The following is a 15335-nucleotide window of genomic DNA, read 5'->3' as shown; positions in this document are numbered from 1 at the left end:
GGAGCAGGGATTTTAACTCAGGGCACTCCGCTGCAACAGGCTGCCCCTGGTCTTGCCTTCTGTAACAGGTATCCAGCAATGTTTTCAAAAACAGCCCATGAACTAGAATCAGTCCTTGGACACGAAACTCAGTCTTTTAAAAACTCAGCAACTTAAACGACCAACAACAATAAACTGACTTTATACAGGCGAGGCACATCAATCTCTCACTGATAAAATGAATGAAGAACACTGATTAAAACATGCTATTTTACTCTCTTATTAAGGAATATAATCTGGTTTTAATAAACATACATCATGCTACGGGTCTGCAGTAGAGAATTTAGGTATTTTTCACTGACTGCAGTGTGGTCTGGAATTGGAAAGCCTGGCCTTGATAATGATCAACAAAGAAATTAAAAACACTGATCAGAGATGGTCCACACGAAGGCACTGTGTCAGGTACAGGGAAGACCCAGCAGAGGCCGAGATCTAATTTGGGGACCTGTGCTTGGGTAGACCAGGGGTCTGCACGGAGCCCTGCAGCACCCTGCTTAGTTTCCCGAGGAATCCATGTCAAGAGGCTGACATGAGTCACTGGCTAATTACCTGAACGCCTGGGTTCCTTGAGCCCTCCTGGCTGAACAACACGTCTTCTCTCCCAACAGTGAACAAAACACTATTTTCGACCTGGTCCAGACATAGCCTAAAGCTGTCCACATGGTGGTGTAAGGGATTATGACTCTGACCTGGATAACTCAAGCAGAAAACCTGCTGTTAACAGCCACTGGGTAAGAGAAGGAAATGAAATAAGAAACGATAGAATGGTGGCTTTTGCTATGCCACTCCCCTGCTTTAAAATCTCCTGGATGCTTACAGAGCAAGGTCCAAATGCGAAGCACCAAGTTCGGCAAACCAAAGTCCTTGACAACATCCTTCTCCGACTCCTCTCTGGCCACGCCCTCACCCACACTCTGGCCACCCTAAACTGTCCTGTCTTCCCTGGACATCAGGTCCTTCCGCAGTCTGGTCTGTGCTCCGTACTGCCTCCCACCCCACTCCTACACTTCCACCCATCCTTCAAGGCCCCTCTCGAGCATTGTCTCCTCTGTGAAGCCTTCTGACACCTCCAGAAACAGACCTGCTCTTCCTCTGGGCTCCCAGACATTTCGTTTGACCTTCATTACAGTGTCTCTTCCACGGGCCCACCATAACTGTGGTTACTGGTGTCCCTTTTTGCCTCTGAGCAGTTCAGAGACTCGACTTCATCTCCGTATCTCTGACGCTTAATAAAGACTTCCAGCAAACAAATGCACATTCAGTGGTCCAGCTCTCTGCTCCACTTTTTGAATGAGCAGCTACAATATGTAGCAGCTTCTCCCTGATCTGCATTAAGTTTATTCTGGCCTGAGTTCACGGTGAGGGAAATCAATTCCTGTGAACATCTCCAAAATCCTGCCCATATAATAGTGCCACCTGGACTGGGATTTAGTTGTGACCACGCAACTGAGTGGATAGTGCTAAAAAGAAAAAGAAAGGGGCCGGGCTTTGGGAGGTCAAGGCAGGCAGATCACTAGGTCAAGAGTTTGAGACCATCCCGGCCAACATAATAAAACCTCTCTCTACTATAATGCGAAAAACTAGCCGGGTGTGGTGGTGCACACCTGTAGTCCCAGCTACTTGGGAGGCTGAGCTTGAACCCAGGAGGCGGAGGTTGCAGTGAGCCAAGATCACACCACTGCACTCCAGCCTGGTGACAGAGTAAAACTGTCTAAAAACAAACAAACAAACAAACAAACAAACAGGTCTGTCCCTACCACTGGTGGGTCCCAGAGCAAGAGTACATAGAAAGGGCTACCTTGACCAATACTTTAATATGACCTGAAGTCCAGGATTGAGTTTAGGATTTCCTGACCCCTTGGTGTCACAACAGAATGTGGAAGCTCAGAGAGACCCAGTTGCAGATCTCAGCCCACCCCCAGCACCACCCATAACTTTGAGAGGCCTCACACACACCCACGCAGACTTCCCAGGCCACAAGTCCAAGTTCTAGCCAGTCCCTTCATGCCCCTGCACCCCTTGCCCAGCCATTGGGCCTGCGGAGGCACGTGCTGTCCATGGTCAGCACAGTGTGCTGAAGACTTGGGGAAGAGGCCCGTGCAGGACTTGGAAACAGGCTCAAGACTCTGGGGCAGGGAACCGAAGAGCCAGGCCCCTGAATATGATGTGGGAGAAAGAAGTGCTGGCTCTAGATGGGCCTGTCCCTTGGCCCTGCAGTCGCCAGGTGGAGGACCAAAGCATGACCCTTTAAGCCTCAGCTCCCTCTTGCACATATCTGAGGACAGTCAAGGGTACCGCCACCATGTCCAGGTCATTTCAGAGCCATGAGTTTCCGGACCTGACCATTCTCACTCAACAGCCCAGCTAACCAGTAAGTCAGTACTTGAGGGAGAGCCGGAAGCGCCTTCCAACTGAAGCCTCAGAAAAACACCAGCAACAATAAACATCATGCACTTCCATGCATTTACGGGCAGCTATCAGTGACGGGCACATGAGTCACTGCGTTTCTGCTTCAGGATCTTACCCATCCCCCGCCCCAGGAGCACTGATTCATCCAAGTTTGTTTTCAGTACTATTATTTTTAGTCGACCAAACAAATTTTTTAAAATAATGATAGAGAAGGTGAGGGGGGAGGGCAGAACCACCTAAGAATACGAACTGTTTCTCTTTCAGTGGCCTGCCAAGCCTTACATCAACAAGTAGCATGGCTGTGCGTTATGTGTGTGTGTTGGAAGCAGATCCTTTTACTCTATCAACTGAGACTCTCCAAATGAGAATGCTCTGCGAGCATGTGTGTCGGGGTGGGAAGGGGATTACCTACCGGAGTCGATGGACACCACCTGTCAAATTTCCCCTTTGAAAGGGAAAACGAAGGCTGGGCGCGGTGGCTCACACCTGTAATCCCAGCACTTTGGGAGGCTGAGGTGGGCGGATCACTTGAGGTCAGGAGTTCGAGACCATCCTGACCAACATGGTGAAACCCCATCTCTACTAAAAATACAAAAATTAGCTGGGTGTGGTGGTGTGTGACTGTAATCCCAGCTACTCTCGAGTCTGAGGCAGGAGAATCACTTGAACCCAGGAGGCAGAGGTTGTGCTGAGCCGATACCGTGCCATAGCACTCCAGCCTGGGTGACAAAGCACGGCTCTGTCTAAAAAAAGAGGGGGGGGCAAATGAGTGTTTATTGAGCACCTACTATGTGCTATGATCGATACAGCCCAAGTACTTGACACATCTTATTTCACTTGGGTTGATTTATTTTCTTTTTTTTTTTTTTTTTTGAGATGGAGTCTCATTCTGTCTCCCAGGCTCGACTGCAGTGGCTCAATCTCAGCTCACTGCAGCCTCCCCTTCCCTGGTTCAAGCAATTCTCCTGTCTCAGCCCCCTGAGTAGCTGGGATTCCAGATGTCCGCTACCACGCCCAGCTAATTTTTGTATTTTTAGTAGAAATGAGGTTTCACCATATTGGTCAGGCTGGTCTCGAACTCGTGACCTCAGATGATCCATCTGCCTCAGTCTCCCAAAGTGCTGGGATTACAGGCATGAACCACCGCACCTGGCCACTTGGGTTGATTTCTGTGAAGCAGGTGGTTTCATCCTCAGTTTACAGATGCAGAAACTGGGGCTCAATAACTTGAAGCAAAGTACCCAAGGTCACCACATAGCTAAAAACTGTCACACTCAAACCCAGCTCCATCAGACTTGAGAACCTTTGCTCTTTCTGCCCTACTGTGCTCTTCCTGTCCTCCCCCTCCCTGCTCCCCAGGTAACAGATGAAGAACCTGTTTGGGTAGAGACAAACAGCCACACACAAAAACTAAAGGGGTGGCACAGCAAACAGCAATTCACTCTGGCCTCCCACGGCTGGGAAGAATTAGGCCTACCTTGAATCTGACTTCAATAAGGGTAAGAAAAAGTTTACAACCAGGAAGATTTGAAGCAAAAGGAAAAACCCGATTTCCATCACCAGTGCCTGCTTTCAGCCACTTGTAACTACTCAAAAAGTCCTTTCTGGATCCATTACTCCACATTTGGGCTTAACCCAGAGGTGATTTTTTAAGGAAAAAATGCCTTTTGACATTTTTGAGCTGTGACAGCGTAAAAACAGACCTTTAAAAAACACACACCCAAAAGCATTACTATTTTCAAAAGTCCAGTTGAAAAGAAAAGAAAAAAAAAAAACGGTGACACTTCAGAGCTACAACTTGGCTTGGCAGTTTGTGATGCAACATTTAACAGCAAAAGGGACCAGATTTATAACTCTGTAAGCTTCAAAGGCAAAGCCATACACACGGTTTCTTAAACAATACTGGCGTCCTACCCTGTCTCTTAAAAATACAAAAATTAGCTGAGTGTGGTGGTGCGTGCCTGTAGTTCCAGCTACTTGGGAGGCTGAGGCAGGAAAATCGCTTGAACCCGGGAGGCAGAGGTTTCAGTGAGCCGAGATCACAACACTGCACTCCAGCCTGGGCGACAGAGCAGGACTCCAACTCAAAAAAAAAGAAAGAAAGAAGGAAGAAACAATAGTCCTAAACTACCAGCAAAGCATTCAAGAGAAAAACCTGCCAGATGTAAGCTGGGAGAGCCATGTGATACTGAACAAGAACTATTTAGGAGGAAACTCACTTTTCATTTCCTAGCTGGAGTTTAAACTTGCAACTTCCACGCTGCCTAACAAAAGGCTCATGCTTACGCAATCAAGTGTAGTCTTTCTTTATATAGATGCTTGGAAATAAATAAAGGAAGCTTCCTGGGTCAACTCTGACATATGAGCAAACATTTTCCACAGGTATCCTCTATAATGCCTACCTCTTCCATTTAACCATTTTTAGGCATCGGTGGTCATTAGTTTAAGTAAACTTCCTGTTCTTAGAATACCCAAAAATAGCAACAAAAGAAGAAAAACTGTTCACTGCATCTCAAGAGGCACAGCTCCACGTCTTCATCTTAGCATTATTTTTATATTTCTTTGTAGTTAAATTTCACTGATTTCGACTGACAGAGTAAGGAAGAGGCAAGGAAGAGGGAGGGAAATAACCTAAATTAAAGGCTGAATTATAATTTTATTATTTTTACTTAGGTAAATTGACACCAGGTCCATACGGTCTTGGAACATTAATAATTAAGAAAGATCTGTGATTCACTGATCAACTAGATTCGTGCAACTGGGAGCTTCTAAAATGCTTGTATGTGGCCAGGCGCGGAGGCTTACGCCTGTAATCCCAACACTCTGAAAGGAGGCCAAGGCGGGCAGATCACTTGAGGCCAGGAGTTCGAGACCAGCCCGGCCAACATGGCGAAACTGGTCTCTACTAAAAATACAAACTTAGCCAGGTGTGGTGGCGAACGCCAATAATCCCAGCTACTCAGAAGGCTGAGGCAGGACCATTGCTTGAACCTGGAAGGCAGAGGTTGCAGTGAGCAGAGACCGCACCATTACACTCCAGCCTAGGCAACAAGAGCAAAACTCCATCTCAAAAATAAATAAACAAAATAAAACGCTAGTATGAAAACCAATTCCAAAAAGGCCCTCCAACAGAGCTTATCTAGCCTATTTTCCAGTTGAGAATATTCGAGGCCCAAAGAAGTAAAGTGACTTGTCCCAGGTCACACAGCTAATCAGAAACAGAGCCAGATCTAGAACCCACCCAGGGCTGCTGACTCCTACCTCCAAAATAATCCTCAAACCCTTGTTTATCAGTAATTTTTCTTTGACAGAATTCATGGGGCGAAAAGGCCTTGCTAAACAAACTTTGGCCTAGTCCAGAATTAGCCGAACTTCTTAATTAATAGGCTTCTACTGTGTTTTCATTTTAAACTGAGTCTCTGTCAAAACATTCTACAGCAGTTGCCACTGCGGCAGGCTGCTGTTTATAGCAAGGGCCTTAGATAGTATGACTCGTGCTATAGATTTGCTATTTCTCAAACTGTTAATTAAGTCGAAACAAAGGATAATGTTATACACACACAGAGAGAGAGATCCTTGTCGAGAGTCAATAAACTGCAGAGCTTGGGGGATTTGGTTTGTTTGGAACCAAGAAAACAGTATTTACAAATTAGCTAAAGAGTGAACACATACAGCATTCTTACAATTCCAAAGAACCTGTGTTTCACAGCCAGGGACCAGAAGCTACAGAACACCAGGGATAGTACCTGCCCTATTCACTAGTTTGTCCCCGTTACCTGGCACAGAAATTAACACCTGGTAGAAGCATTCAAGGAAGGCATAAAAATGAACCCGACAAGCTCTCTTGGAATTGTCTCTGTTCTAAAACTTGGACTAGAATAAAATTAGAAACCAAACTTCTGTAGGGCAGGCTTAGGATGGCAACTTCCCACCATTTCCAGGAAACATTGTGCTTGAAGATGGGGAGACTGAAGGCTCCAGGGCTCAGGCACTCGTCAGGGGCCAACAGAAGGTCATAGCCCTCCTTAGCGAGGAGCTAGTCCCATCCAGCACTGCACCAGCCATCCTCGCATGCACATGGCTGGTGAACCTCCCACCCCCCGTACATTCAGCAGGCTGCCATCACGAGCAGCCTTCTTGGGAAGTCCTCTTGCCAGCCAACCAGCACTATGAGATGTGGATTTGGGGAAGGGAATGGAGTCTTTTTTTAGTTTTGCTTTTGTTTTAATCAGTCAGTATAGCAAAGGAGAAAAGGGCAAAAGTCAATTAGGACTATTCATGAGACTTGCTGATTAAGAAAGCTGCATTCCAGCCTTAGAGAACGTCACTGCAATTACAGGAAGCTGCAAGAGACGTGGATGAAGGTGGGAGAATAAGGTTAACGGGAATGAAGCCTGATTTCAATTTAAAGCAAGCCCTGCTTGGTCCTATTTCATTAAGGAGCTCACACAGAATAATGGCTGTTCTGCGTATCAAATGGCATTAAAATCTCCTAATAAATTAACAAGTAAAAATTAATGGTCGCTCAGTTCATTAAATCGTGTTAATTTTATTTCTATTATAATAATATAGCAATCACATTTACATTATTAAACCAATATTTATTTTTTAACTCATTTAATTGGATTCCTGATGTGATAAGCTGAAACAAATTCTCTCAATTCCATCAACTTCTTTCATTTCTCATCAGAATTAAATGCGACTGTACTCATAGATTTTTTTCTGTTATTAATATTGTCATTTAAAACTTCATCCTTGCAAAGACTTTTTAAAAAATATACTACTAAAAGCGCCTATGTTCATTCAGAAACTCGGGCGTCTGGGATTTATTCTCAGCAAGTGTTAACCAGAGAAGTGAGAAGCTAGGTCATACCGAAGCTTTGAATTTCAAAACAGCCATCTGCAAGTTGTCTACTTTGTATCAACACTCCCTGTCATAGTCTGAGCTGATACATCTAAAGTCCCTGTTTCCACTAAGGAAACCTGAATTTTAGGTTTGCGGTACTAAATTACTTTTTTACCTCAAAGAGAAAATGCTTTATGGTGGAGTAAAATATAGCACCCAAGTCAACCGCCGTTCAGTGCCAGTTACAAGGTAACATATTTATAGCAGCACTCAGTTTAGTAAAAGACAGAAGATAAAGACGTCCTCATTCTTGTAGGGAACTATCCCCATGTACCAAAAAGTTCCCAACATCATACTGCAATCCAGAAACTTCCCTGGGATAACTCTTGTTCCCATGAGAGGTTTTCCACCTCTCGTGGGTTCTCCTCCTCTCTACATCTCTTCCTCCCACAGAATTAACTGTCTGTTTCCACATTGCTGGGCACTTAGTATATTCCTCAGCTACAGCTCATGCCCCTATACCTTTGGGTAAGTCTGTCTCCTGCTCTAGACAGGGAGCTCTGTTCTAAAACTTGGAACAGTACTGGGACCCTGCTGTGGTCATCTTAGTATGTGCTCAGTAAAGGACTGAATAATTGAATAATGAATGAATGCAGAATGAAGGCTAAAGGTAACATACCTGTCAAGTTCTCTGGTTCACAAAACACTTCCACAGGACTTATCTCATCCTGACTTTACGAGGCAGACGTAAAAGCTGTGACACTTAAGTGGATTCCCAAATCCATGCAGATAGTAAAACGGTAGATGCAAGACCTGAATCTTGTGTTTTTTTCCAGAGAAAACAGATGGCTGTCATGATTTTATTTTCTAGCCTAGTGACTTATACAATATTTAAAAGGCACACCAACTCCCCCTCCAAAAAATCATCCATACTAGATCTCGTATTTCTACTGGTAGCTGGGAATGAGAAAGAGATAGCAGCTAGGCACTCAAAGAATGCCCTATTAATGTTTCCCTTACTGATGTGTAAGCTTCTCACAGGCAGCGAACTTCTCAAGTGTGTCTCTACATCCTCCTCTGGTACCTAAAAAATGAACTCAGACATGGGAGGGGTCCAATACATATCAATAAATCAACAAAATCCAGCACTGTAACATTTGACTGGCAATTATCAACAGAGGAGTCGTCTGCAAACATTCAACTCCCAGGTGCAAGCAGGTTCTAAACGTTCCCAGGGAACATCAAGTGGCCCCTAGGTTCAGCTGCAGCTGAGTCAGACCCTCATCAGCTACCTAATGCCCTGCAGGCCCCCCCTCTTCTCGGCCCTACGTGGAGCTCCCCTAATCAAAGTTAACAAGAGCAAAGAGACAATGGACTACCTCCCTACGGGCCACACCGGCATGGTGCTCTAGCTGCAGCTGAGAGGAGAGGGAGGGCTCTACAGCCTTGGTAATAGGTCTATCCCCAGAAATCTGAAAAAGGAATGTTAAAGATTAGGATCTTTGGCTGGGCACGGTGGCTCATGCCTGTAATCCTAGCACTTTGGGAGGCTGAGGCAGGCAGATCATGAGGTCAGAGTTCAAGACCATCCTGGCTAACATGGTGAAACCCCGTCTCTACCAAAAATACAAAACATTAGCCAGGCATGGTGGCACACACCTATAGTCCCAGCTACTTGGGAGGCTGAGGCAGGAGAATCACTTGAACCCAGGAGGCAGAGGTTGCAGTGAGCTGACATCGTGCCACTGCACTCCAGTGTGGGAGACAGAGCCAGACTCCGTCTCAAAAAAAAAAAAAAAAAAAGATTAGGATATTTATCCTTCCTCCTTAAGGTGAGAGTACCCTGGCGAAATTCAAGGAGATAACAGGAGGGCACTACAGTAAAAGATCAGATTCACAGGGAGGGAGCAGATGCTGTGTGTCAGACCTAGTGTTTCCTTCAATTCTCCCATTTTCCACTGGACTGGGTGCTCTGACACAAGTCCAATTTCCCTTCCAAACAAGCAGTGCCTTAACCTTGCTCTATCTCCCAGCAACTAGGCCAAGGCATGGATTCCCCAGTGGAAGCACAGGCTACCAGTGTCCACCAGAAAATTAAGTTTTAAGTGTGCTATTCCTGATATAACGCTCTCACACCGTCTCTCATTCAATGGCAAACGCTTCTAAATGCTTCCATTCTTATAAACTAGCGAGGAAGAGACTTGCAGCTTTACTCAGGTACTCAAGCAGGTGAGGCATGAGAAGCTGTTATAAAACATGTGTAAATCCTGCCAATCCTGCCAGACATCAGAGTATCCTGACATCCCCTTTGTTGGTGTATCTAAATGAAGCTCTTACCACTTCCTCCGCACCAATCTCTTTTACCGTCTTGATATTGACAAGTGTGCATCACTCCAGCCCCCCGATAATTGAAACACGTTAGAGCTAGTGTCAGAGAGAAGCAGCCAGCCTGCGGTCTGGAAGTCCCTAGTATACAGCTTTAATTGCCAAATGTTGCTGTTGCAGCTCATGATTATATATTAGCCAAAACACACTTGGCATAATCTCCTTAGACTGAGGGCTCCTTAAACCCCAGAGACCAGATCTTGCAGAGTGTTTTTAAGCACCCAGTGACCAACCCCCACCCACACAGGGGGATGACTAAGTTAAACACTTTCCTTTCTCCACTTTCCAAACTAAAAGGCAGTGCGTGAAAGCAGACAATTTGACAATCAACGCTGCAACCTATGGGGCTCAGCACACATCGATGTCACCAGCAGAAGGCCAAGCCAGCCACCTCCCCAAGACGTGGCCTTTAGTTTTCTGCCCACGACCAAAACAGCAGCAGCTGTTGCCAAGGGACACAAGGTGACCCAGAGGCGTGGGCACAAAATCCAAGGATGAAAATCCATTTTGTCTGGATCCACCCAAGCAACTGGGTTTCTCTAACTTGTGAAAAAAGATGAAACAAAAAACGTCCTTTTGCATTAGGTCCTATCCAGGCAGGCAGAAGATGCCTCAGTCCTAACAAAGTCATGAGAAGGCCACAGAGCAGGGACACTTGAACTCTCAGAATCATCCAAACGTGCATCTGTCTTAGCCTTCCAAATTCTCAGCAGGACTTTAGAAGAGGAAAAGGCAGGCCAAAGGCATGGCCCTGCAGAGGACAAACTCCTAGAAGGCGAGGGAAAGCAAGGCCTCTCCGCCAAGCCGTCAGCAGCCCAGAGATAAAGGAGCAACCGCACATACAAAGATCCACAGGGCCCTCCCCAGGCTAAAAGAGCTTCAGCATTCAGCAAAGAATGTATGCAGATCTTCAAAGCAGAAAGCAGCACGGGGCAGCAGAAAGAGCACATGCGGTCAGAAGCCCGTGCTACTACCCAAGCTTTTGCACCTCTCTCTGCTAAAGTTTTCTCAACTTTAAAAATGTGATAATCTTAGGCCTAACAACTTTATCTACTTTCCAGGGCTTGGCTGGTTGCCTGCTTGCTTTTTTTGAGGACCTCAGAAAACCATGTGAAAGTGTTTTGTAAACTGTGAAACACTTTCCACAGCTGCCTGTTTTATAATTAATATACTTTTTTTTTTTCTTTTTCAATGCAGAAAGCGCTTGTCTTCAATGCACCAAGGCAGATACGGACAAGGTAGGTTTGGAAGACCCCTCCCCAGACAGAGAAGTAGGATACTCACCCACTCTACCCTCTCCACCCGCACCGAAGAAATACAGAAGAATTAAGAACCAGAGCTGGAACCAAACCCCGGTTCTCTCTGACCAGCACATCACACCACCTCCTCTGAAGTCAATTCTGGCTCCCGATCACACGCCCAGAGACTTCCCCAGACAGCACACCGCCTTCCCTCCCCCTTTATTGACTGGATCCACCCAGTTAAAAAAGAATTTTTTTTAAGTCCGCACTCCCACCATATGTGCATTTATTTCCAGGGGAAGCCTGCCCTGAGTTCCTGCAGACAGATGTTGCTTTGTGCCCGCCTGACTCGCCTGGCAGACCTTGTACAACTGCCCCAAGCAGGTGGCCAAGGATGGAGTCCACCCTGGCTCCGGAGCAGGGATGACAACCCTTCGTGGCTGACAGTCCCTGGTGCTCTCTATTCATTCCTCTGCAGCCTAGGACCTCCAAAACAGCCACCCCCCAACACACACACACTCTCCCCTGGTTCAGAATCAAAGAAGTCTGAGAGGTAGAGACAGGAGGCCAAGGTACCTCCACCCCCAATTCCCAGCCAGGCACAGCTAAGCTAAGGAAGCCCCTGGGGGAGTGAAGTCACTGACCCCTTCTATCAGCCATCTGTGGGCTCCCGCCCGACCTAGCTAGCGCGCGACGGGAAGGATAAAGGAGATCCAGACAGATGGCAGAGCGCTTTGGGAAGGAGGGCTCTACAGGAATGCGAGGCCCACTTTGGGGTGTGTTTTGTTATCTGCCCTGCTCCAGCCCGCCCCTCTCCCTCCTTCTGCACGGACTCAAAATCTCTTGGACTAAAAGGAGGGCGAAAGAGTCGGGATGAGGGGTGGGAAGTAAGGGAGAAGACCCTATTTTTTGCCACTTGTCTCTCCCATTTGGAAGTCAGAGCATTTGCACTGCAACCAAAGTGCGTGCGTGCACAGGGGGCGGGAGACTGGCATAACCGAGTCTAAAAATACTCGATAAAAATGCTAATCCCGAAGGCAAAGAAAGAACGAAGAAGGAATCTGTCAATCACGAGGCTCCCGCTCCTCACCCACAGCCCCAGCTGTACGGACCGCATTCCTGTAGAGGAAAGAAGTGGGGAGACCGGACTGAAGAAAAGAAACGCAGAGACACCACCACCTCCACGAGCGCGGGCCGCGGGGGCGGGAGGCGGCGGCGGAGGAGGGGCTCCGGCCCGCGGAGCCGAACAAAGCGGGCCTCAACTTTCAGCCCCAGCTCCCCGGGGTGGGGGCGGCCGAGTCCCGCAGCAACCCGCTCTCCCCTCCCGGAGGTGGAAAGGGAATATGAGGTCTGGAAGCGGGAGTGCCGCGTGGAAGCCCCGGGCTCCGATCTTTGCAAATGCAGAGATGGTTTTGTTTGGGGTGTCCCCCCTCCCGCCCCTGCTTCCGCTCCCCACTCTCACACACACGCACGCACACAGTCTCTCTCCTTCTTCCCATCTCCAACCCCACTGGGTCGGCCCCGCAGTGCCAGGGGGCTGGGCTGCTTGCCCCCGGGTCCCCCGGGCGGACCCCCACCTGGGGATGGTGATGCACTTGGTGTTGACGTTCTGCGTGGTGATGGCCTTCTCCAGCTCGTCCAACTGCCCCGTCTTCTTGAGCTTCTTGACCAGGCTCTTGACCGCCTTCTCGCACCATTTCTCCTCCTGCCCGTTCTGCTCGCCCTTCTTCCAGCCCAGCAGGCGCTTCACGATCGGGGGAGTGAAAGGCAGGATGGACGACATGGCTGGGGAGGGCGCGCGGGCGGCGAGGAGCGCCCCCGGCGGGGCTGTACTCGGCGGGACGCCGGGGGCGCAGAGGGGAGCTCTGCCGGGGCCGGCCTCTGCCGCCCAAACTTCGCCTCAACTCTCGGCGAAGTTGCCGGGGCACCGGGCCGGGCCGCGGCGCTGCAGCCTGCGGGGTTCGGCGCGCCGCTCTGAGCCCGGAGCGGCTCCCACGGCGGGGAAAAGGGCGGCTAGGCGGGTGGGCGGACGGCAGCGGCGCCGGGTCGGGAAGGCCCCGAACGTGGGGCGGAGGCGGCGGCCGCGAGACTCCGAGTGGCAGCAGAAGTTTGGGTTTCCGCACGGGGTAGCTGTTTGGGTGCCGCCTCCGGGAAGGAAAGTCCAACCCCCGGCCAAACTTCGCTCGCCTCGCTAGCTTTGATGAGCAGATCCCTCCGCCTCTGCTGCCTCGCCGCCTCGCCGCCCTCCTCCTCCCGGCTCGCCGCTCGCTCGCTCGCTGGCTGGGCCGGCCCGGGGCGTACGCCGCGCTCCCGCTCCCGCTCCCGCCCGCTCCCAGTCTGTGTTTCATGCAAATCCGCGTGCAGCCTCCTTTCCTAGCGCTGTCACCGCCCCCTCGCCGCCGGGGCTCCCCGCCTCCTCCCCCGCGCCCCGCCGCCTCCTCGCGCGGGCGCCCTGCCCGCCCCCTGCTCCGGGGAGGGTTCCCGGCCGGCCGGTCGGCCGGCCACCTCGCCACCTCCCCACGCCCAGCACGCCCACGTGGGCGACCCGGGCGGCAGCGGTCCTAACTGGAGCGCGCGGGATGCCGCGCGGCCCCGACCTGAAGTCGAGCGGGCGCGGGGAGGAAGTCTTGGGAAAGGCGCGGCAAGAAGGGCCGCGGGAGGGAGGACTGAGCGCGGCCCTTGGCGTTCGCTCTCGGAGCCCACGCTCGGGCAGCTCGATTGGAGTTGCGAGCCGGAGAGGGTTGGACTCGCACAGCAAGCAAGCGCTGTCCCGGCGGGAGTGCACCCTGGAGAGGACCCTAGCCCGAGAGGGGGCGCGCGGAAGGCCCGGGCCCAGGAAGTTGGGGCGCGCACTTGGCCTCGCGCTCGCTGATCCCCGTCAAGGCCCTTGGCCGGCGCCGGCGCCCGGGGGCTGTTTTTATTCTCTTGTCGGTGAGATCACACCGGCTGAGAGCCTCGGGAACGTGTGCGAAGGAGGGAGGTGGGGAGAAGTGGGTCCTCAGAAGTGGAGAGTTGGGGATCTCAGTGACAACCTCGACAATGGCTGGAGCCTGGGGTCCCTTGAGCCTTGTGAAGCGAGTACCAGGCAGAAAATGGGCCTCAAAGACATCTGTTGAATTCTTAAAGAAATGAATGGGGATGCTTTCAAAGTTATCTTTGAAAGAAATTTACATAACCGGGTGTTGCTGGATCTCCTGATAGAGAAAGATCAGAAATTTGACACCCAATAAATGCAAGAGAGTTTTGTTTCCAAAGCAATGAACTCACAAAAAAGTGAGGCAAGACAGGAGTATTCGGGAGTTTGTGTATTCAAAGAAAAAAAAAAAAAGCGAAACAACAACAAACCAACTGGCACATTGGGGAGCTCCAGTCTTTTCTCCCCACCAAAAAACTTAAGGGGCGTCTGCTCGCAGGCCCCCTTGGTGACTTTCAGGAGCTACTCCGGGACCCTGGGCCTTTCTCTTGCTGCTGCCTCCCACATCAGACTGGCCAGTGTCTAAGTCCTTTGTTTGTTTGTTTGTTTTTTTTTTTTTTTTTTTTTTTTTTTTTTTTTTGAGACGGAGTCTCGCTCTTGTTACCCAGGCTGGAGTGCAATGGCGCGATCTCGGCTCACCGCAACCTCCGCCTCCTGGGTTCAGGCAATTCTCCTGCCTCAGCCTCCTGAGTAGCTGGGATTACAGGCACGCGCCACCGTGCCCAGCTAATTTTTTTGTATTAATAGAGACGGGGTTTCACAATGTTGACCAGGATGGTCTCGATCTCTCGACCTCGTGATCCACCCGCCTCGGCCTCCCCCTTTGTTTGTTTTTAACAGCAGGAATCCCCCACCCCGTACCGCCGCTTTGTTTTTTTTTTTTTCTTTTTTTTTTAAGTTATCTGCAAACCTTCAAGTGGGCGGGGAGTTACAAAGCCCTGTGAGGTGTGGCGGAATCCACAAAGTCAGGCCAGAAGCGGCAGGGGCCCTTGCCTTGGCCCAGAGAACCGCCTCCCACAAGCCAGTCTGCTGCTGCTGCTGCAGAAGAGCGCTGTGCGCCTCACCCTCGCCTCTACCTAAATACCCGCCTGGAAAGAATCCCTGAACCCCAACTGGGGTTTGACAACCTGGCTTCCGTTCCTGGCTGGTCCTCCTGTTAACGCGCTGCCGCTGTGGTCTTAGGTTACACTCTCTTCTTCCCACCCCTCAAGAGAGACAAGGATGACACAATCCACATTTATTGACTGCTTTCTTCACTCCAGGTAGCCCGCCTGCTGCCCTCTGATTCAATCTTAACAATGGTTGGTGAGGTAGAAGTTCCTGTGCCTCACGTTTACAGATGACGCTCCTGAGGCACAGAGAGATTGCATTACTTACTCAGGGTTCCAAGTGGCAGCGCTGGAATTTGAACCTAATACTTTGCTGAAGCCTCAGTCTCCGA

At 49.8% G+C, this 15335-nt stretch overlaps 1 protein-coding gene across 4 annotated transcripts in view; it reads right to left on the bottom strand.

Annotated features, from left to right (window-relative positions):
* SMAD3 (SMAD family member 3) overlaps nucleotides 1-13266 on the bottom strand; it is a 137273-nt gene extending 124007 nt beyond the window's left edge. For 2 of the 4 annotated variants that reach the window (XM_012451372.3, XM_021667496.2), the window contains exon 1: nucleotides 12498-13266. In XM_012451372.3, the coding sequence (XP_012306795.1) occupies nucleotides 12498-12703 (206 nt within the window). In that variant the 5' untranslated portion in view covers nucleotides 12704-13266. Of the gene's footprint in view, nucleotides 1-10963; nucleotides 11987-12010; nucleotides 12036-12497 lie in introns of those variants that run through there. The other 2 variants (XM_064381929.1, XM_012451374.3) reach the window with 2 other exon arrangements.
* Between the last annotated feature and the right edge of the window lie 2069 nt (nucleotides 13267-15335).

The sequence above is a fragment of the Aotus nancymaae genome, unplaced genomic scaffold, assembly GCF_030222135.1.
Source record: "Aotus nancymaae isolate 86718 unplaced genomic scaffold, 86718_ANA_hifiasm-v0.15.2.pri h1tg000003l, whole genome shotgun sequence".
NCBI lineage: Eukaryota > Metazoa > Chordata > Mammalia > Primates > Aotidae > Aotus > Aotus nancymaae.
Note: the sequence above shows the minus strand (reverse complement) of the source record. Positions and strands in the feature narration are given on the sequence as shown.